The sequence below is a fragment of the Nelumbo lutea genome, chromosome 4 (assembly GCF_056320005.1).
Source record: "Nelumbo lutea isolate HS-2025 chromosome 4, American lotus-T2T, whole genome shotgun sequence".
Lineage (NCBI taxonomy): Eukaryota > Viridiplantae > Streptophyta > Magnoliopsida > Proteales > Nelumbonaceae > Nelumbo > Nelumbo lutea.
In genome coordinates, this window is record NC_142687.1 from 85,501,830 (window position 1) to 85,525,389 (window position 23,560).

The 23,560-nt window shown below is 41.4% G+C and overlaps 1 protein-coding gene and 1 pseudogene across 9 annotated transcripts in view; one reads left to right on the forward strand and one right to left on the reverse strand.

The window, feature by feature from the left end:
- Positions 1-2,192: 2,192 nt before the first annotated feature.
- On the forward strand, positions 2,193-4,203 carry LOC148861478 (phytochrome A-associated F-box protein pseudogene; annotated as a pseudogene). Its single transcript, XR_016112223.1, has one exon. The product of XR_016112223.1 is annotated as a phytochrome A-associated F-box protein pseudogene (transcript).
- A 13,852-nt stretch (positions 4,204-18,055) lies between these two features.
- LOC148861479 (Terpenoid synthases superfamily protein) overlaps positions 18,056-23,560 on the reverse strand; it is a 39,463-nt gene continuing 33,958 nt past the window's right edge. For 6 of the 8 annotated variants that reach the window (XM_088985595.1, XM_088985598.1, XM_088985601.1 and 3 more), the window contains one exon: positions 18,056-19,136. In XM_088985595.1, the coding sequence (XP_088841721.1) occupies positions 18,196-19,101 (906 nt within the window). In that variant the 5' untranslated portion in view covers positions 19,102-19,136 and the 3' untranslated portion in view covers positions 18,056-18,195. Of the gene's footprint in view, positions 19,137-19,335; positions 23,513-23,560 lie in introns of those variants that run through there. The other 2 variants (XR_016113145.1, XR_016113144.1) reach the window with 1 other exon arrangement.

A 23,560-nucleotide genomic window follows, 5' to 3' on the forward strand; every position in this document is an offset into this window, starting at 1 on the left:
AGCCTTGTAATGACGCCGGTCGTCCACTCCTACGAGAAGCCACAGGGAGCTTGACCTCCGAGGGCAGCTCTACTAACTGTAGGTCGTTGACTCACTCGGGAGCCTTGAAGGGCTTGACCCGCAAGGGCGTTCGCATAGTTAGTAGGTCGCTAACTCCCGCGGGAGCCGCAATGGTTTCAATCTGTAGGGGAGACCTCACGAGGAGGACTGATGAGGCTTATTCGGGCTGAAATAAAGTCGGTAGAGCTGCTTCTGTTGGCCATCAACTTCCTGCAGGAACCATGATTGGCTCGACCTGCGGGGACAACCTTACTGCTAGTTGTTAAGGTCGTTCTGTTGCTGCCTATTTTGCATCGACATGGATACGTCGAGCTGCTCCCATGCTCACATCTAGAATTTCATGCTTCATCTCATGGAACTACTGCGCTTTGATCCCGGTGGGAACTACTGATGGCTCTACAACGGAGAGATGGGCGTTCACATGCGGTAGCAGGGTATTTATCCAGGGCACTGGGGATGCTGAGTTCGGCCTGAACTTGTTTGATTGTCACAAACGGAGTTCTCCAGGTTCATCATAGATGTTTTTGCCCCCCAGTAATTGGTATTCGTTCTAGGTGTTGATGCCACATAAAAGTGCCTTTGAGTTCATAAAAATGGAAATTAGAAAGTGACAAATTTAATTTCTAAAAGGTGAGATCTTTAATTTTCTGGAAGATGAGGACTTAGTCTTTTAGAAGGTGAGAATTTAGCTTCTTGTAGCGTTTCCCATAGATGACGCCAATTGATGAAGCATGTTTTTTGGCAGCACCCTATTGTTTGGACTACTTCCAGGTGGCCGATGACTCAGAAGCCGAAGTGGAGGATTTTTGCTGGATGAGGACTTGGATGCTGAGCTGACTAGGCCGAACTGGGGGGTAGATTGGGTGCTGAGCTAGGTTGGTTGCCAAGCTGGGTATTTTTTCAAAGAAACCTACAAGGAATCAATGTTAGAGGACCTGGGGTGGCTTACCCAGCGAGGTCGCTCCGATGCTTAAGTTAGTATTGTGTTGTCTTGGTTGTGAGCTGAAAGCTTGAGTGTAGAGAGAGCTAGTGAGCAAATAATTGCACGTACCTTTTCGTGTCATTGGGGTTGATGCCTTTATATAGGCTTTGTTTGGTGTGGGCTTTACGCACCACATCCAAGATTTCCGGGAGGTCACCTAACTAGTCCATGATCCCAGGAGGTAACCTCCATGAACATTGGCCATCCTCCGGAACACTTGGCACGTGGGCCAACTCCCGAGAAACTTGGGAGTGTCGGGATATGCATACCGAATTTGTCAGCAAGCACAACTCGCAGGTCACCTCCTGGAGCTTAGTCAGGTCAGCAAGCCCTTGAGGGAGGTTGCTCCTCGCGTCAAGGTGCTACAGGTCGGACCTAGACGAGGTGCTCCTAGCTGGCCTAAGTTGTGGTCGAAGTCGCTAGGTTGGCGGTAAAGGCAGGTCGCTAGGTCGGGGAGAAAGACGAACTACGATCTGGGACTCCAAATCATCACTTTGGTGGCATCTGGGTGTCGTCTAACTATTTTGGGATGCCATGTGTCACAATGTCATTGGAGGGCCAAATCCGCCCTCATCAATTTCTTTTCAATTCTTTTAGATTTACTCATATATCAGTTTGTTTTAGAATGGTTATCGAGAGATAATTTCCAGATTTCCATAAAGGGTTTTCAATTGTTGATTTTATGATGTCCAAACTATTAGATCTATCTTTCAAGTCTCTTCAACTTTTGATACCCCTAGTGAAAATAGATGTTCATTTGGAGAATTAGAACATTTGTACTGCTGAAAGCTCTGGCTCTTTAAGAGGGGTTCAAGTTTGCTTTGAAAGTGAGGGTGCTCCACATTTTTTAAATGCTGTTTAGTTCAATTTTATTCAATTAAAAGTACCCAAGTATGCAATATGCGGATTTTCCAATACTTGCCATTTAGAAAGTAACCGTTTGGTTATCTATAAGAACCAATCCAGATCTGTTGATTGGACACCCACCCCCTCCAAATAAAAATAAGGGAGAAGTACAGATACACACGATCCAGAATTCTTAAAAAATACGACAATAAGCTTCAATGGGTTAGGTATTCCATTCAGCTGGGGATTGCTACAGAACAGGACAGCACATATAACTTCAACAAATTAATAAAGACCACAGAAAATGCCAACCATGAGCTTCGATAGGTTGAGGGCACGGATTATATACGAACATGTCATGTCAACCATACACCTCACATCCCAAATCTGAAATTGTATGTCCTGGAGACAGAGAGGTACCTGTGTTATTGGGGGTTCGATTCGGAGATACAGGGTACCGCCGATACGCAGACGACACAGATACCTGTTTTCGGCTTAGGAACCATTCAAAAGCAAACAAAAAAAAAATAATAATAATAAGAAATTAGTTTGCAAACAAAATACGAAGAAGGAGGACACCGCCGGACGCCGGTTGCGCAGGGGTTTGGCCGGTGGTCTGGTCACTGGCTAGGGCTAGGGTTTGGATGAGAGAGCTGACAACATGGGAGGGGAGTTCGAACGACCGTTAACGGTGTTCACACGTTAAGCAGTTGTTGAAGCCGAAGGGGCGACGTGCTTCCCTCTGGTTGGAGGCTACACGCTAATCCGAAGGGTCCACAGGATACGCGTTTCCCACGAGAACCACAACCACAATCTTCGGAATGGAATAATAAGGGTAATAGCATATTCGGTGAACTCTACACCACAAACTGTGGTGAACTCGACAAACCTGCCACCTTCCCCCCCCCCGCTTCGTCTCAAACTAAAAGCACAGGAGAAGAAACTCTACACTCTGTGCTCTCTACAGTCTACACAAAACAAAGCAAAAGAACTCGGATCAAAGAAAATTAGAGAGAAAAAAAAAAAGAAACCATCATCACTGAGGGAAAGAAAAAGAATTTCAGAGTTAATGATCAGATCTTTTCTCTTCCCTCTTTCTCGATGACTCAAACCACCTTCTGGAGTCTCTCCGACGATGTTATCCTCAACATCTTTTTCAAGCTCCAAGACGACCCTCGAAACTGGGCAAGACTCGCCTGCGTCTGTACCAAATTCACCGCTCTGGTTCGCAACGTCTGTTGTAAGAACAAATGCACTGAAACCATCCCTTCCGTGGTCGCAGACCTCCTCTCTGCCCCGGTCGTCTCGTCTGATCCCCCAGGCGGATGGGCAGCTCTCCGTAAGCTGTCCGTCTGCTGCCCGGGGCTCCTCCATGCCGGTGTTCTCTTGGAGAATTCGGACTTCGGTCTCGAACGAGAGCTGGGCCCCGATGAGAATTATCAAAAAGCTGGTCCGGCCCGCGTTCCTGACGTATCGCCAACTCCTCCTTCGAGCAGCCTTGGTGATCCTTCCGTAGGTGCTTCTCTCCATTCTGATGATTCTTGGTCACTCTTCGATGATCTCTACTTTGATACCATCTATGATGCATCCGAATCAAATGACGGACCTGCGTTCATGGACGAGTCCGATAATGTTCTGGTCAAGGTTGGTTCTGATTTCTCCATCAGCGAGAAGACGGAAAAATACAGTTCAGTTGGGTCTCATTTAGCTACCGGGGTTTGGAATTTGAGTCGAGAGCAGGGGAATAAGCTACTGGCGAGTCGGTTCAGAAAGGATTGTCTCTATATATGTGATTGGCCGGGTTGTGTTCACACCGAAGAGAAACGTAAGTACATGCTTTTCAGAGGTATCTTCAAGAACTTCAAGCGGTCTAGGGTTTGGAGGACCATTAACGATGGGAAACGGAGCAGGATTCCATTAGACTGCGCGTTTTGCGCTTGTAAGGAGACATGGGATCTGCATTCGGCTTTCTGTTTGAGGGGGGTGTTTGGGTACCATGACGACGGCGAGCCGGTTGTTCGAGCATATGTTTGTGAAAATGGCCATGTTTCTGGGGCGTGGACGGATCGACCAATGTTCAGTTGACAGCGGAAAATCTTCTTTTTGTTTGTGGGTAACTGGGTATTGATTACTATTCATTTATCATTCCCTTGAATTGTTATTTTTATATGTTCATGGAGAATAAGGATTTATTAAGAACTTGGAGGGAAAGAAGTTGGGGTATTAATATATATTATGTCTCCCGACCTATTATGACTCTGTATTTCTTTGCTTTATGATTCTGATGATTGAAGTTATTAAACTGTTTATTTTAAGTGGCTTTGCAGTCAAAGTACGGAGTTTGTAGTTTATCTTGTTAATTGCTTTGGTTATTTTTGATACTTCACATGCACAACCATAATATAATTTCATAATTGATTATTTTCTTAATAATTTATTCAATCCATGTGGGTAAACTCGATTTATAAGTCCAGACAAAAAAAACTCAAGGATAGGAGAGGAAATGAAAAGAGAAAATGGCATAAGAGTAAGACCCAGACACTCTATCAGATAACCTTGCATATGGAAGTCCAAGCAGAACAGTCTGATGTATGCCATTTTGGTGCATGGGTTTGTGCAGCTATTGTTCCACGATGAAGCTACCTTATTAATTTGGTTGAAACTTCAGGAGGGCAACAGAAGTTACATATATCATATAGTCATGATCCCTGATATAGGTCTAGCTTTAAAGCAACAAGTTTCTTGTGTTTTTTTTTTTTTTTTAAACAATACATCCATCCAAATTGGTTAATGGACTGAATACTGCATAAGAATTCTTGGTGCTTACTAGCTTAAATTTCTCTTTCCTTCATTTTCTATTGGCACATGTTTTCAGGATCTATTATGTTTTTTTTTTTCTAGGTGGATTTTTTTTGGGTACTTTACTGGCAAAGACTTGACCTTCATTCTTGTGTATTACTTAATGAATCTTAGTAGTCATGTGTATGAAACATGGATGAAATTATTTTCTAGTCTCTTTTACATGTGAATAGGATCTGAACAAGATCAATTTCAAAACCAAAAAACTACATTTATGTATAATGAAGAACATACTTATCATAATACTTTTCCTAGTTGGATGGCAGCTCTTGTATCTTATGATAATACTGGATCCAGATTTTACTTGGAAAAAAATCTAAGTACAACAGCAGACCCAGAAAGCTATCAACTTTATTCAAATGAATATCATATCCAAAATGAGTAAATCCCTGATTGTAACTTTTTTCTTATTGAATGAAATTTTCTTTTTTATTTATTACCAAAAAAATTATGTGCAAGTAATTTGAGCTTAAAATGGCTGGCACTACCTCTTAATTTAGTCATTTTGGAAATGTAACTTGATGGTTGAATTAAGTTACAGGAAAATGTGTACATCATCTGTAAAACAATGTACAGATTATGGCTTGCAAGTCACATCTTTTAATCAAAAACTCAAGTAGGCACGCCCTTTAACTGATCTTAATAAGCTGTCGTTGAATTCATTTCTCCAGGAATCCTTCTCAAGTGGACTTATGCTGGCTTCAGCTGCATCCCTGCAGCCAGTACTTTGTCTAAATGCGTTAACCATCTAAACTGGGTTCACTTCTTGTCAAATCCATGAAACTAAGAGAATAACCAGATTACCAGAAAACACAATCAACTTAAACCCTATAATATAAAGGGAAATCCTATTTTGTTTAAAAATTTTTAGTTTGAATGTTTTATGAATATCATTTACATTATACTTTTGGGCCATCACTTTTTGGTCTGAACATACTTGGAGTTTGGAAAATGAAGATTACAATGCATATGGTTGGCTTAGACTATAACTTTGATGGGTGGATGATACTATCCATATCTGGTATTAAAATTTTCGTCATTTTGATATGTTTCTTCACAGATGGTTTTCAGTTGATAAGTACTTGCATTTCTTTGATGCCATTTCAATTTTGTGAGCTTCTATTGCAAGTGGTCAATTCATCCCTCACATTTAGTGGTTGGACAGTGTTGCAATGGTGTTCTTTTGAAATAGCTGAATGACTTGATATTATAAACATAGCATTCTTTTTGGTCATAACAGTGCAGGAAGGAGAAAGAACTTTGACAGCTTATCTATCAATGAAATTATATTTGCTTACTCTCCTTGGGAAATGTGTTGCTTTAGGAAGTCCTTTGATTTTTCATGCTTTGCATGTTAAAGATAATTGAGCCTTTTCTGTTGTTGCTTTTCCCCCCTCTCAGAATCAGAGAGTTTCATCTGGAACACATTATCTTCCAACGAATGAGTCAAAGTTAGGGGTACCTGATAAAGAAAATAGAAACATTACTAGTGTAAAATAAGCAGCTACATGATTATCTCTATGAAAGATATCCAACAATTGGATGTCACAAAATGTTAAACATATTTAGGAAAGAGAAAAGTTAATTGGTGGACTAAGGATTGATGCAAGGAAGAGAGCTCCAAATTGACAAAGAGATTAGCTAAGACAAAAGCCAATTAAAAGTTTGGATCGTCAACATTTTGAAGTGATAGGAGATAGGGGGCAGTTATTGGCTCAAATATAGGATTTGGATAGGATCAGGCTACAAGAAGGAAGAAATTTGTCTGAGGAAGAATTATCCAGGAGGAATAGAAACACATTTAGAAGAATTCTCTAGGCAAGAGGAAATAGGTTGGAGGAAAAATCCAGAAGCAAGTTAAAAGAGGTAGATGACATCACTAATTTTTCATGCTTTGACAAATAGAAGGAGGAGAAAAAAAAGGGATTATTTTAAGGTTAATCTATAAGGGAATGGGGTGAGGCATGTGGATGGGATTGAAGAACTAGTTATTTCTATTTCTGCTCCCTATTAGCTCCATCCTTGTGCTATGCTTCTAGAGAGACTTGTTGAGGAAGTGGGGAAAAATCTATTTCTGGGAAGAGCAGAACAAAGCTCAGGGATGGATGATTTTTTTATGGAATTTTTTAGGAATGCTGCGAGCCAATGGATGCTAATATAATGAAGGCTTTTTCAAGCATTTCATGAAATGGTTATATAATATATAATAATAAATAAAGTAATGAATGTGGTGTTCCTTTCTTTGATACCTAAGAAATCAGAGCTGGTGCCAGTGTGCCACCAAATGATTTTAGGCCAGTCAACCTGATAAGTAACCTCCCCTGTCTTCTCACCTTAGGGAAGTTTTGAATTTGGTGCTGTTATTGCCTCAAGGAACATTTGTTAAAAGGTAAACAAATCTGGAACCAAATCTTGCTAACAAATGAAGTGGTGGATGTTGTTTTGGAGGCAGGGAAGAAGGGTTTTGTTTGCAAATTGGATTTGGACAAAAAACCTATGATCATGTTGATTGGAGCCTCCTTGATTGGGTTTTAGATCTAACGAAGTTTGGTTGGAAATGGAGAAAGTGGATGAAGGGCTTTGTCATATCAGCCCACTTCACAATACTCATAATTGGATCCCCAGAAGTAAGGGTGTCAATGGACCGGTTTTGGGTTGGACTCCGCCAAATCAAAATCCATTTGGATGGATTGGACGGACCAATAAGACATATTGAATTTGAACGGACTGGACGGACCAATATAACATATTGGATTGGACCTGATCCGTCCATAACGAATTTATATTGGATTGAGCCAATATCTAGTCCATTGATAGAAAATAAGAACATAGGTGTCAATGGACCAGGTTTGAGTTAAAACCAGTCTAAATTAACAGGAATTTGAACAGATTAGACAGTCTTTGGACCGGTCCAAAATGGTCCAAAATATTCATTGGACTGGATTGGACCAAGTCCATTTGTAATGGACTCGCATTGGACTGGACTGGATTGGACCAAATCCATTCCAATTGTCACCCCTACCCAGAAGGTTCTTCAGGCTGACAGGTGGAATTAGACAGGGTGATATGCTGTTTTGCTGGGATCAACATAGAACAAGGACAAATATGGATTGTGCAGACATCCTATATTGTGAGGTGGAAACTTGCCCCAACAAGCACCTGGACATGCCTTTAAAAAGGTAACCCTACAGACAATTCTTTTTTTGGATTATGTGGTAGAGAGATTTTCCAGGAGGTTGGTAGCTTGGAAATAATGTACAAATCATTGGTAGCAGTATAACACTGGTCAAAACTACTTTTGTTAATCTCCTATTTCTTATTGGTTTTCTTGGATCCAGTGAGTGTGATCGAAAAAATTGAAAAAATAAATAAACTTTCTTTGGAGTTTAGGTGAATCCAAAAGGTATCACCTCTTGAAATGGAGTGAGGTGTGTAAAAAGAACGCAGATGATGTGCTAGAAATGGGAATATCAAGGATAAAAACAGAATATGTTAGGCAAAAGGTCTTTGAGGTTCCCTCTTGAACCCAACTCCTAATGGCACTCTGAAATCAGAAGCAAATACGGCCTTCATCATAATGTATGGAATTCTGTTTCTGCAAGAAGAGTCACTCTGAGATGCTTTTGTAAAGCAATTTAAGCTATCTACTCAATTTTCTTGACCATGTCAAGTATGACCTTATTTTTGGACAAGACAAATTTTGGGAGGATATTTGGTTGGGAAGTACAACACTTGGTCTTGCTTCCTGAGGCTGTTTTTTATTTATTGTCACAAAAACGAAAGCAATTTCGAAATTCCAATTTATTTTTCTAGTGGGATATCTTGGGAAGTATAGCACTTTTCTCACTTGTGCTTTGTTGTAAAGGTTTGAAATCACTTTTTTTTTCTCTCTAATGTAGATCATCTAGTAATTTTCCAAATGAAGTGGTGAATTTATTTTACTCTTCAATGAATGCAACTTATACGAATGAAGATTAAATAATGTGGTGTTGTACAAGGGCAGCTCTGTGGGGAAAGAAATGCTAGAACCCTTGAAAATAAGGGCAATGAATGGAAGACTTGATGGACTTCATTAAAGTAAGGGCAACTGACTGGGCATTGATGAGGGAAAAATTCAAAGGAGTGCCAATTGATTCAGATTTGAGAGGGTCGTTCATTATAGTTGGTTATGCCCAAAAGGTTCATTGGGTGTTCCTTGAATGAGGAACATCAAACTAAATTTTGATGGATGTTGCTATTGCAACCGGGTCTGTCAGGAGTAGGGTGTGTGATAAGGAATGAAACAGGAACCACTTTGCTAGATTTTTCAGGCCCTGTTGGAGAAGGAAACTAATTGAGGACTGAATTGTTTACGCTTGTGCAAGGCTTAAGACTGGCCTATTCATCCAATTACTAAACTTAAGTGTGGGAGAATGTTAAGTGGTGATTTCCTGATCAACTTATACAGCTTCAGACCCGTGGCCTTGGATCTTTTGGACATGTAACCAGAAAAGCAGGGGCTTTAGCAACCAATATGAACTACTCATTCAATTCAACTCCTAGATCAGCCAACTGTCTACTTGACACTCTAGCAAGGGCAGGGGTACAAATGGTAGACTTGATTTGGTCCAAGTTCAGATTATTTGAATCTTTAACCCAACTTAAATTTATATCAATATGAAAAAGCTTTCTTGCATTTGCCTCTTTTCAGACTTATTTTTGTTCAAGATGAAATTAGATATGGTGCGAACACAAGTGCGCAACTGACAATGTGATCAATTACGAGTGAATATACTTAGTCTTCCATAGGGCCGCCAGTGAACATGCCAGTGTTCATATAGCCATCTTCACACATTTGTATTCACAGAGCGTACGTGACTGCTGGTTGGGTCATATGATTGTGGGCCATGGTACTCCTGATATGCAACATGAGAATAGTTATTTGGGTTCAAGTCAAGATCTTATCATAGAAAGTTAGTTCTATACTTGCATCAGGCAAAAGGATAAGGCAAAAGGATAAGGATGTATCTCAGGTTGATTTCTCTCCCTCCCTCTCTCTTCCCCTATGCGTAGGAGCCTCGTGCACTGGGCTACATACCTGCATCAGGAGTGATATATTAAGATCAACCATGGTTTTGAAAACTGGACCGGACCGGATGGTTGGATCGGTTGACTCGAGAACCAGTCAGGCAATTGGTTCTGTTTCACCCTAAAACCGTTCTTGGCTCAAAAACCGTTGACTTGGTTAGTGACCTGCTGACTTAGGCAGTCAAACCATCAACTTGAACAATTGCTTTTGATCATTTTTTATTTTAATTATTTATTAGCGGAGGGGTCCCTGCATTGTAGGGGCTCGCTCATAAATTATCATGCTCAAGCTCGATTCGAATTAGAGACTTGAGCTCGAGTGCAACTCAAGTCAAAAGCTCGGAAGTTTGAGCCGAGGTGACGCCTTATGTACACACTCGATTAGGCTCGTGAGACCTTTGATTGCAAGTCTCCCTAGCAACCGAGGTGCCAAGCCATAGTCTCCCTAGCAGTCGAGGCGTTGAGCCAAGGTCTCCCTCAATTGCTGAGGTGACAAGCCGAGAACTCCCTTAGTTGCTGAAGTGTCAAGTTGGAGTTTCCCTAGTAGGAGAGATGTCGAGGTGTCGTCGAGCTCGAGCTCGACTACCTTTGATTGCAGGTCCCCTAGTAGCCGAGATGCCAAGCCAAGGTTTCCCTCAATTGGAGAGAGAGTGTGTCATTCTTGTAATTTGTAAGGAAAAAAATCAAGAGAGAGACACGGTTGGAAGGAGAGAATGCCATTCTTGTCATTTGTAAGGAGAGAGAGAGAGAGAGAGAGAGAGAGAGAGAGAGAGAGAGAGAGAGAGAGAGAGTGGCATTCTTATAGGGGTGATCATTTCAGCCCGGCCCGAAAATTACGGGCCTAGGCCTGAGTTTTGTGTTTAGGCCCGACTCAGGCCCGGGTCCACATCAGGCCCACAAATTTTAGGGCCGAGCTTGGGCTTAACACTTCAAGCCTGACCCACATATATTTAAACTTACACATTTTGTGTATAATGTATACATATGTATACATGTTATTTTACATTAGATTATATATTTTATATTAAATATTATAACATGATATGTATAATTTATATTATATGTATTATTTTATATTATATAATGTATAAAATAAGTTTATATGCATGTTATGCCATTTAATATAAAAATATTATAGATATGTAATGTTTTATAGATGAAAGACATTGGCCCAAAATCAGGCTCGACCCGGCCCAGGCCCGTGTAGACTTGGGCTAGGGCTTATGTTTCAGGCTCGAAACCCCAGGCCGGGCCGGGCCTAGGCCTAAGCTATAGCCCTTATCATAAGTGCAATGCCTAGCCTGGCCCATGATCACCCCTACATTCTTATAATTTGTAACGAGAGAGAGAGAGAGAGAGAGAGAGAGAGAGAGAGAGAGAGAGAGAGAGAGAGAGAGAGAGAGAGAGAGAATGACATTCTTGTAATTTGTAAGGAGAGAGAGAGAGAGAGTAGGGGTGACAATTTTCCCCGTCCCCGATGGGTACTCGGGCTCCCTGACCCGATGAGGTCAGGTATGGGGGGTACTTTGGCGGGGTCGGGCATGGGGCGATCCTTGAATCCCCGATCGGGTTTGGGGACAGGGGTGGGGAATACAATCCCCACCCTGACCCGACCCCGATTAATATATATATATATATATATATATATATATATATATAATATTATTCATTTTTAAATATTAATTATTAAAACTTAAAAAACAGTAAAAGTGTAAAACACAAAACTAAAACCCTCGACAAAGAGAAGAGAGAAATTGAGAATTCTCAACTTTGTTTCTGGAACAGCTAAACCAGTGAACCCTAGCTTCGTGCGTGCCTTCGTCTTTGACTCTTTGTCGCTGAATCGCCAACCACCGTCGCTGTCGCTCACCGTTTTCGTTAGAAGACTCAAAACCCTAGCTTTGTGCCTTCTCGAGTGATAGAGAAGAGATACTGAAAGAAGAGTTTTAGTCGTTAGCCCTTCTAACCTTCGTTTAGCATCGTTGACCGCCATTGCCCGTCGGACTCTCTCTCGTCGCCGACCTCAACTCTCCCAATGGTCCTCTCTCTTTCTTTCTCTCTCTCTCTCTCTCAGTCTCAACCTCTCAGTCCGTTAGGGATTCGGGTCTCTGACGGGAAATTCATCCCTGCCGGGGTCGGGGATGGAGGGGGGATTCCTTCCCTCGTCGGGGATCGGGGACAGGGACAGAGGGTGATTTGGGGGTCGAGGTCGGGGATGGGGAATGAATGGCATTCGTAGGAGAGAGAGTGTGGCATTCTTGTAATTTGTAAGGAAAAAGAGAGAAAGAGAGGGTTGGTAGGAGAGAGAGTGAAATTCTTGTAATTTATAAGGAAAATAAACAAAAATTACTATAAGATTCCATTTTTGCATCTTGAGGCTTTCTTTCGTACGCATTCCAACTTAATATATTTATATTGATTTACTTTTTAAATCAAAATGGGTCATCCGTTTGAATTGGATGGTCGGGCCGTTTGACTCGGGAGCTGATAGCCAAAATAGTTTTGTGTCCAGTCTAGTTTTTAAAACCTTGGATCAACTATAATAGATATCTGACTATAAGCACATGAGCATCTGATCATGACACGGTAAAGTAAAGCAATGTTTTCACTAGTTGACAAACATACGACACGATATTGAAGATAATGATTTATAGGGAAAGTTTCCGGTTAGTAACTGTACTTTGGACCTAGTGTCACTTTGGTCTCCAAACTTTAAAATGTGATAATTTCGGATTAGTACTCAAACTTTCAAAACATGCCAATTTAGTAACTATCATTAATCAACCATCAAGTGTCATGTGAAAAGACACAAATACCCTTCGGATGTCATCGAATTTGGTTTATCAATCATCCATTCAAATTAGAACCAACTGTCAAATTTTTCATCCTTTTTAATTTTCTTTATCAACTTCCTCGTACTTGGTTCGAACTTCATCTGTAAATTCATCATGTAGCAGGACCTCTATCTTCCTCGATTTGAGGCAAACAACACCGATGAAGTTCACGTCGATGCAGGGATTGGTGATGCATTTTAATGCTGATTTCAGATCTCCACTATGTGAGGCTTCCACGAGATGTTGAGACACCTTTGTTTGACAATCAACTTGAAAAACCTGTTTAGCCACAAGAAAATTGCTGCCGGAGTGACCGAAGACCATCATTTCATGGGATGGACCAGTAGGTGTTCTAGCTGTTTTGTCTGGAACTTGAGGCACCAGAAGTCATGAGAGACTAAATCATGTTTCCATCCATGTTATAACTTGAGCCCGTTTAGAGGTGCAGGCTGAAGATTCAACTTAAGTTGCTTTAAAGAGGCTGAAGCAGACGATTATTCAAATGACACGGAGAGCCAAGAAGCTGTTGTTCTTCAGCCTTTCCAAACAGGCACTTATTAAGTCACAAAAACACTTCCACCATTACCACTATTATGGTATATTATGTCACCATCACCATCATCATCATATAAATAAATGATTATTAAAATATGAAAAAAAGAAAAAAACTCTAAAAGTCGTGTATGAGTGAGTGATTTTGAAGATATGTGATGAGGAGGGTGATCAATCAGAGGAGGGTTCCCACTGAGGTCTCATTCACACTGTTTTTGGCTTTTTCTTTTGAAGAGGAGGGTGACCGATTAGAGGAGATTTTGGTTGACGTGCTGTCATATTGTCCTGCAAAGAGGTAGAGTTAGAGTGCCTGGGTTTCTTTACCCGGGGTGGGCACTCCGATGCTTAAGTCAGCGAAATGGAGATTTTTTAGAGAGTTAAAAGTGAGAGAGCTAGAGAGTTGCAAGAACTAAATTGTGCATACTTTCTCTCAGGAGATTAGTGCCTTTATATAGGTGTGAGAGATTAGAGACCTCCTGTAATGGGTCCTAGATTCCCAAAGAGCTGCTTCCGCTAAGTTGGGAGAGAATATCTCCGCCGGTTACATAATCTGTGCAGAGAGCTGATGTCCATCCATTCGACTCTGATGCGGGTGATGCAGGTAGGTTGGCCTAATGATCGAGCGTTATTACTCTGGAGAACTTGGTCTTGATAATAGATCTATGTAATAGGTCAGCGAGCATGTTTTGTATGTCATCACTTATACCCTACTTAGCTTGGTTGATCTCCAAAGGAGGTTGCTCCTTAAGCGGAGGTCCTTTAGGTCGGCCAGGCAGAGGTACTTTAGGTTGGCCATAGGCGAGATGCCACGTGTTATGCTATTATTTAGAGGTAGGTCGTCAGGTCATCTGTAGGTCTCCAGAGGTAGGCCACTAGGTTGACGGAGGTTGGTCGCCATGTCTCCAGTAAGTGTCTGGAGGTAGGTCGCCAGGTTGGTGGAGGTTGGTCTCCAGGTCTTTAGAGGTAGGTCGCTAGGTCTCCAGTAGGTGTCTGGAGGTAGGTCGCCAGGTTTTCGGAGATAGGTCGCCAAGTCAGTGGAGGTTGGTCGCTAGGTCAGCGAAGGTAGGTTGCCAGGTCTTCAGTAGGTCTCCAGAGGTAGGTCGTCAGGTTGGTGGAGGTTGGTCTCCAGGTCTTCAGAGGTAGAACGCTAGGTCTTCAGTAGGTGTCTGGAGGTAGGTCGCTAGGTCTTCGGAGATAGGTCGCCAAGTCAGTGGAGGTTGGTCACTAGGTCAGCGAAGGTAGGTTGCCGGGTCTTCAATAGGTCTCCAGAGGTAGGTCGCCAGGTTGGTGGAGGTAAGTCGCTAGGTCGGCGGGGGTAGGTTGCCAGGTCTCTAGTAGGTCTTTGGAGGTAGGTCACCAGTTGGGACTCCATCATTTTGGCTAAGGAAAGTCATCTTCTAGGTGGTGTCGGGGTGTCATCCAGTTGTTCTAAGATACCACGTGTCATGATGTCAGTAGAGGGCCAAATCTGCCCTCACCAATTGCCCCGACTCCTGAGTTGAGGTCAGCTTGATGAAGGGAGTGGCTTGTTGTAGGTCCTTTGGCTCGGGATGACTAGTTTGATGAGCTCATAAGCATCGGTCTAGGTGGCTAAAGCGGTTATAATTTCAGCTATCAAAATGATGTCGAGCTAGACAGATGAGGCTCAACCTGCATAGGTCGGCCTACCTATTGCCAACACATTTTGAGGTCGGCTTAGGGGGCCTTGATGCTGAAAGCAGTTTGGCTTCCCCTTAGAGTGCAATTTGAACAGGTCACCAAGCGAATGGTCATTTTGTAGTAGTGCGGCTGCATCTCTGCCATCATGGGGGGCAACCTTCCTCAAGTATGCATTTGTGGGTCAATGCCACACATGTACTGACCTGTGAGGCAACTCACCTTGAGGGTGTCACTTTACTCTCTACGGGTCGCTTACTCTCACAGGAACCATGAAAGGTTCGACCTGTGAGGGTAGCTCCACATTCAGTTAGCTGCCCACTCTCATGGGAGCCATGGAGAGCTTGATCAATAGTGAGGCTTTGTAGTTGGGTTGGGAGATAATCTGGGCTAAATCATTGAAGCTTGCCCGAGTTGGTCGTTTAGTTTATGCTCCCTTGTGATACGTGCATCACTGTTGGCGTTTGAATAGTAGGTCAGTGCCACGACTACATTGCGTCAGTCCTCAGAGACGTTGGTCGTCTGCTCCTATGATAAGCTACATGGAGCTCAACTTGCGGGGGCAGTTCTACTAATTGTAGGTTGTCAACTCGCACAAGAACCTTAAAAGGCTCGACTTGCAAGGGCAACTGTAGTCCATTGGCCATTGCTCTCAACACCTCGGCCTACAAACACCTTGTCACCTTGGTAGGGCTGGCCTGTGAGGGCCGCTCCACAATCTGTTGGCCATCAACTCCCACATAGAGCATGAAGGGCTTGACTTGTGGAGTGGCCTCACAGTTTATTGGCTATCAACTTCCACGGGAACCATAGAGGGCTCGACTTGTGGGGGTGGCCTAACAGTCTGTTGGCTGTCAACTCTAACAGAGAGCATGTAGGGCTCGACCTATGGAGTTAGGGAGATTATGTCTGGGCAAGACCGCGAGAACTTGTCTGGGCTAATCATTCTAATTCTGCCCCCTTGGGGGTTTTCTTCGATCCGGGCGTTGTTGCTCGAGGATGCCATTACTTGAGGCTCAGAGAACGAGTGAGAACTTAGCTTTTGTGTAGCGGTTCCCACAGATGGTGCCAATTGATGTTGTGTGATCTGACAACTCTCACGTGTCTGATGACTCAGACGCCAAATTGGATACTTGCCTTGTTGGTGGCTGAGCTGAGTTGGCCTAAGCTAAGGTTGGTTGAGCTGTGCTGTTCTACAAGAGAGAGAGAGAGAGAGAGAGAGAGAGAGAGAGAGAGAGAGAGAGAGAGCTGTGAGAACTAAATTGCACATACCTTCTCTCAGGAGAATGGTGCCTTTATATATGTGTGAGGGATTAGAAACCTCTTGTAATGGGTCCTAGATTCTCGAAGAGCCGTTTTCTCTAAGTTGGGAGAGAATATCTCCATCGGTTATGTATGGTTATGTAATATGCATAGAGAGCTGAGGTCCGTATGATCGACTCTAATGCGGGTGATGCAGGTAGGTTGGCCTAACAGTTGAGCATTATTACTTTGGAGAACTTGGCCATGATAACGGATCTATGTAATAGGTTGACGAGCATGCTTTGTAGGTTGTCGCTTATACCTTAGTTCGGTTGATCTCCAAAGGAGGTCGCTCCTTAAGTGGAGGTCCTTTAGGTTGGCCAGGCCGAGGTACTTTAGGTTGGTCATAGGTGAGGTGCTACTAGCTGACCTACTAGGGTGATCTGTTTACTCAATGCCGAGGTGTCACTTGGATGCCATGTGTTACGTTGTTATTCAGAGGTAGGTCGCCAGGTCTCTAGTAGGTCTCCGGAGGTAGGTTGCCAAGTCGGCGGAGGTTGGTCGCTAAGTCTCTAGTAGATGTCTAGAGGTAGGTCGCTAGGTTGGTGGAGTTTGATCGCCAGGTCTCCAGTAGGTCTCCAGAGGTAGGTTGCCAGGTTGGCGGAGGTTGGTCACCAGGTCTCGCCAGGTCAACGGAGTTAGGTCGCTAGGTCTCGCCAGATCTCTAGTAGATCTTCGGAGGTAGGTTTCTAGTTAGGACTCCATCATTTTGGCTAAGGCATACGTGGTGCGGGGTGTCATCCAACTATTCTGAAATGTCATGTGTCATGATGTTAGTGGTGGGGCAAATCTGCCCTCTTCAATATGTAACACATTAACTAGGGGTTAAGACTTCTGAGTGGGATGATAGAATAGCAAATGGACTTGATTTCAGAATGGGATGACAGGGGGGACCCCCTCTTTAGCTAATGAGTGGGTGAGATGGGTTGAAGATAAGTTTCAAATGAGATTGGTTACCTTGCTTGAGTTCAATGTTTAAAAACCGACCTAGAGGCCGAGCAATTTTTGCCTTTGGGTCACAGGTTACTGGTTCAACCAACTGGGTTGAACAATTTAGACCTTGCCATGTCAACACACACACACACACACGTGTGTGTTTATATATATATGTATCTATGTGTGTGTATAAATATGTTTTAGATATGTTATATGTATATTTACTTTATGTTTTTTATTCAACTTTTTATTTTTTTATTTATAAAAAATATTAAAAATTTCAATTGGAGGCTAAAAAAGGGTTTTTTTTTTCACGAAAATAGCAGGGCAAGGTGCCTACGTCACCTTGGGATGCATAGATCTCAAAAAATTACCAAAAATAAATAAAAATCACCCCAATCGGACATCAAAATGCAAATTTATGGCCTCCAAAAGTTTGCATGCATTGAGTATGCAACCTGCGACCCGGTGACCAAATCGAATGGGTCAACAATCGAAACAACCATCCTGGCCAGGTGATGACCGGGTCAATGGCAAGTTGAAAACATAGCTTGAGTTTTCTCTTTGCTTTTTTGTAGAATAATTTTCAAGGATAATTTTGACATTTTCAAGTCTTAAATCACACATGATGTCAAATGATACACATTACTAACAATCCCTTAACAGCAAGTGCCAGTAGAAAGTACCAGATTGGCACGCTTTGAAAGTTCGAATACTGAATTATCGCGTTTTAAACTACGAGGACCAAAGTGACACTAGACCCAAAGTGGCACGCTTTGAAATTTTCACTGATTTATAATGTCAAGCAAAAACCTGGATTACAAAGCTCTTGTTATTCCAAGAGTGGCACTTGATTTGAGTCTTACATAGCATTTTACCTTATTTATAGCCCAAATGAAATGGCTTCTTCAAGAAGAAAATAAGCTCGTTTCGAAAAGAAAAATGGAGAAAGAAAAACTACTGATTCCCCAATTCTGACATTTTATTAACAACCAAGAATGGAATCATTTTGGGTTCATCTTTTGCTAGTACAAAATCTATCATAATGTGATGGCTCAGAGATCCTCCAGAGGTCCAGAAGAAAAAAAAAACAGATAGAAATCAATATTTCCTTCTCCATGCATGCCACTTAAGCTTCGATTGAAACCAGAATGGAGAAATACCCAATACTCCACGTCCCAACCTTGGGTCAAACACATCAAACTCTGACCTGCGTAAAGAGTCCAAGAAAATCTGTGCAGGCACGGCTGGCAGAAGAACTGGAAGAGCCTCTTTAGGTACTGTTTGAGCCAATTCACGAGCCTTTTGCAGGTGGACATTGACTATTGATGCCATCTCAAAGACTGCATCTGAGAGCTTCTCACGAGAGTCCATCCGGATTTCTGATTGACTTCCATGCTTAACCAACAACCCATGGTTGGTTGCTACATCGGCTGGTATATAACAAATCGGGCGGTTACGACTAGCATGGTAAGGTAACGACCTTAGCAGCAACAAAAGGCCACTTGCCTTCCCAATATGTGAAGCAGCATGATCTGCTGCAGTAGAATTGATCCCACCAGCTTGAAGTGTCATATAGAGAATGGTAGACACTGTGTCCTCAGCGTATCGCTCTAGTTCCTCGATTGTGTCTGGAATCTCTTCCCTCCTTGCATCATTGATCCGAGCTTCAACAGATCTTTTCAGCCAACCCTTGGTTATTTTGTGCTCAGAAATCACACAAGAGAGGGCCTGAGCAGTTGGATGTTCTATTACTTTGTCGGCAAAGATCTTGTCTATGGCTTCTTGCCACCAGAGGAGACGCATGAGGCCAACCCTAGGATCAGAAGCAACATCCATGGCTTTGGCTGTTTCAACATTGAAAGCACGGAGAGCAAATGCAGCCCTTCGCATGTCAGGGGGAAGATGGAGGAGGCAGAAATAGTGGTGATAATCATAGCTTCGAACTTGCTGTACACAATAGGAAAAGGCTGCTCCAAGGCCACTGGATGTGGAAGCAGCCTTCATCAAATCCTTATCGGGCTCCTGTCCACAATATCAACCTGAAGGAAACAATTAGAACAATGCACTTTATTGAGATTGAACTAAATGCTATTTAAGTGAAACTATCTATTTATAAATTGATACACTCCACCCCTTCTCTTATATTCAAACTTAAGAAAACAACATTTTGATAGTAAAAGGAAAACTTGTTAAAAGGAGTCACCAAACATTTAACCCTTAGGCTATGTTTGGTTTGAAGGAAAAAGTAGGGAAAGGTAGGGAAACCTCTACAAACTTTGTATAAATTTCCCTACCTTTTCCTTTCTTTCCCTTTTACTTCAAACCAAACACAACCTTAAGGAAAACTTGTTAAAGGGAGTCACCAAACAAAAGGAAAACAACAATAACAACTCCCCACTTCTTAAGGAACGCCGAAAATATAGACAACATCCCCCCAACATTGAACCCTTACAATCTACCAATTAGAGCTGTCAATGGGTCAGGTCTGGTTCGGGATAGGGTGTACCAGTCCCGTTCCAATTATTAATTTGGACAATAAGGACCAATAACTGAACCAATTATTAATTGGGACAATAGGGTCTGACCTGATTAGACCAGATTATACTTGGCACTTATAATTGCCAATGATAATAACAATTTAGAACTTCATTTCGATAATATAACCCTGATAAAACCCACAATCTGCATCTAATAGATGAAAACTGCACAAATACAGTCCCATGTACGTTTTCTCTGATTTAAATTCCTAGTTGACCATCCAAATTCTTTTGTGGCTGCTTCTATCCAAACCTATGAGGCTATGACCAATGAACCCTGCTATTTTTGTTTTTTTTTTTTAATTCTTTATAGAAAGAATAAACAAAATTAGTACTTACAAGAATGAAGCAAGGCTAGTAAATTTACATATGAATTAAAGGAAAGTGTGAAAAAATGCTAGCATGATCAGTCATGGGTTGGAAAAAAAATGAAAAAAGAAACATCAATTATTCAAGTAATTCAAAATTTGTTTCCCCTGATCAAATATGTTGGAACTAGTACCCATCAGGATGAACATACAGCTTAACTTTATGACAGTTACCATATAAAAGACTTCCTAAGGCCTTCAAAAGGTCACTTACCCAGGTAAGTTCACTTAACCATGTTCTTTTGATTCCCAGTTAAGTTATATAATGACTTTTACCAATTCAATGTTAGAATCGGAAAACTTGTCCCATTATGTTTTGTAAACTTCTACTTACCCACCTAGGAGATGGGTATCACTTACCTGGGAACCGACACCTGGGGAAACGAACTTTACCGTGGGGCTCAGAGTTTACAGAAGAAAGAACACTGTAAAGTTAGTCAATGTGAATCACTTTCCCATCGACCAACTTTCCCCCCTCCTATTTCCCAAAAAACGAACAGGGCCTAAAAGGGGAATGATAGGGTTACTACAAAGTTGCTATACCTACATACAAGAAAAAAAGCAGAATTTAAAAGAATTACGATAAATAGAAAGACTAAGTTTAAAACTTAATTACAGAAACATTGTTATTAGTTGAACTAGATTTGTTTTCTTTAATTATTCGTTCCATGATCATATATAGATATAAACCAATACAAACTTATCATGAAATTCAAGTTAGGAACCCTCAATATATATACAGAAATTGGTGAATTTCAAGGAGTGTTGTCACCAACATACTCAATACGGCCATATAGTTAGAAAGGTATTTTTTGAAGTAAACCAAACACTGATAGTCTGTCTGTTCATTAAAAAAAAAAAAACGAAAGATCTGTTGGTTCCCCCCTGGTTTAGATAATGCATTGTCAGAAAAGCTCAAAAAGGCCTGGAACTGTCTTGAAGATTCCCTTTTAGTATGCCTGTATTACATCCTCAGCTCGATAATTGCATCTATGTGCCTGAGGTTGCTGATTGTCTCCCTAGGCAATCCCCAAGGGCTCCATCTCTCTCACTGCTACTAGTCTTGAACTCATCCTCACATCTTCTACCTCTCTTCACCAAGATGAAAATTTGGAGAATAGCATCCTTGATCAAATAATTAAAATTTTGAGCCAACATGATGGTCATACAGCTTGAATTTATGATAGCCTTTTCTTTATGACAATTATTCAATATTGTAGTAATTCTCTAATTCTCTTCAATCCTATCTATAGTTTCTTTAGAATTTTAAGAAAAAAAATATCCATGAATCCCAGTGCCCTGCAATACCTACATCAGTTCAGAGCTTGTCCTGATAGCTGATCCCAGCATATGTAAACGAAGAGGATAAATTTTCTGCCAAACCCTCTTCTAAATACAAATCTTGAATTGCTGCAAGTTGAGACTTTTTAAAGAGTTGAGGGAACGCTGAGAAGGGCATGGGTTGAAATAGTGGAGTGAGTACACTTAGGACTTATAACATATGTCTTGATGGAGTGGCGTGGTGAAAAAAGGATTATTGAATTCTCATTACAGAAAACAACGTATAAATCAGACAGAAAAAAAAAACTTAAAAGAAACTTGAACTAACTTACAATACTCCAAAAATAACCAGCTTGCTACTAGGAAATCTATTTAAATGAACACAGCCAGGATTGCTTAACTGAGTAACTGGCCGGGCCTCTAGGTTTACACGATAAATGCTGGTTATTATCTGAAACATTCCTCTACTTTTTTGGCTCTCTTAAAGCTACCTTGACTTCTTTGTACCTACAGAGACCTCGCTATCAAACATTTTCTATTAAAAGACTAATGGTGTTTGCAAGATTGCATTGATGCCTCTCCATTCAACTTCATTCTTTGATCCAAAGTTCTAAAAATAGATCTATCCATTTACTCAAATTGTATAGCAAACATGAAAAAAAGAGTAAAAATGAAAAACCAATAGGGCAAATCAAGTTCTATTAGTTTCTTTTAGTGTTTTAGGAGAGTTCATTGCAAAAAGGGCCAACCAAGTTCTTAGTTTCTCTTGGATAAAATAAATCAAGTGATTTTTTTTTTCTTATTATTCTATATCTAACATCCCAAGTTTGTGATTTTTCTCATTTCTTTTCTAAATGGATTTATTTTCTTCTTATTATTATTTTTTCTTTTTGCATAGATCAAATTAACTAAGTTTTTTTTTGATAAATAAGTTATATCCTTCCTTCTAAACTATTGAAAAGGGTGATAAAGTTGTTTGAGGTTGTGTCAAAACTAAAGATTAACTTCCAAAAGAGTTGTGTAGTAGGGCTGAATTTAGAGGAGGAATCGGATAGGGTGGTTGAGGAGTTAGGTTGTCTGACATCTAGTTGGCCTTTGAGATACTTGGGGTTACCATTTGGAGCCAATCCTAGGGAGGGAAGTTTTTGGAATCCCATGGTGGAAAGATGTGCTAAGAAACTGGTAGCCTGGAAAAGAAATTATATGACCTTGGGGGATCGAATTAATTTAATTAAATCCACCTTAGTGAATCTCCCAATTTACTTCCTTTTAGTATTTAGGATGTCGCGAAGGGAGGTAATGAAAGTAGAGAAATTGATGAGGGACTTTTTGTGGGAGCCTAGAGAGGGAAGGAAGGACTATTTGGTAAGATGGGAATTTTTTTTTTGATCAGTAACAGTGAAATTTTATTAATGATAAAAATCAGGATTACAAAGGGATGGAGCTAAAAAGTCTTAACTCCAGCTACCCAAGAAACTTTCTGACCATGCAGTGATTACAAAACAGCCCAAAATAATGTCTCTATTTACCCCTTGCCTAGCTAGACCGTTAGCCAATGCATTTGCACTTCTCTTTATCCATGTACATTGAATTTCCATTTCCTTGGTTAACCACTTATAGTTCCTCTTTTCATTGCTGTATTTCCACATCATAGCACTGTCCTCTTTTAGCCATTTCACCACCGTTTCAGAATCACCTTCTATAACCACCTTTTTGATATTCATTTCCTTGACCCTTTGTATCCCTTCAATAGCTCCTAAAATCTCAGCCCTCAAAGAGTCTCCCACCCCAGTCGGCCCATAGTACATGGCTAACAAGTTCCCTGTTTCATCCTTTATCACACCCCCAATTCCGGAAGGCCCTGGGTTGCCTATGCTGCTGCCATCAAAGTTCAGTTTGGTGAACCCAAGGGGTGGAGTCCAGCAAGCTTTTAATATCTTTCTACATAAGCCTGAATCTGCAATCTCCCTCCAATTCCTTAACAGCTCATCAACTGAGAACACTTTGAACAGCTCCAATGTTCCCAACCATTGTACCATCCTAATGTGGATGATCTCCATGATTTCTTCCACACTTCTCTCTTTATTTGAGAAGATCCTTGAGTTCCTCTCCTCCCACACTGTCCAACAGACTGCAGCTCTACCACACCTCCACATGATTTTAGCCCTTTTAGTTGGCCAATTAGGCATGGAAGAAAACAAGCTTGGAACATTCAAAGGGGGAGTTCACCTGCATCCAAACAGAGAAGTAAACCATATCCAAATAGCTTTAACAAAC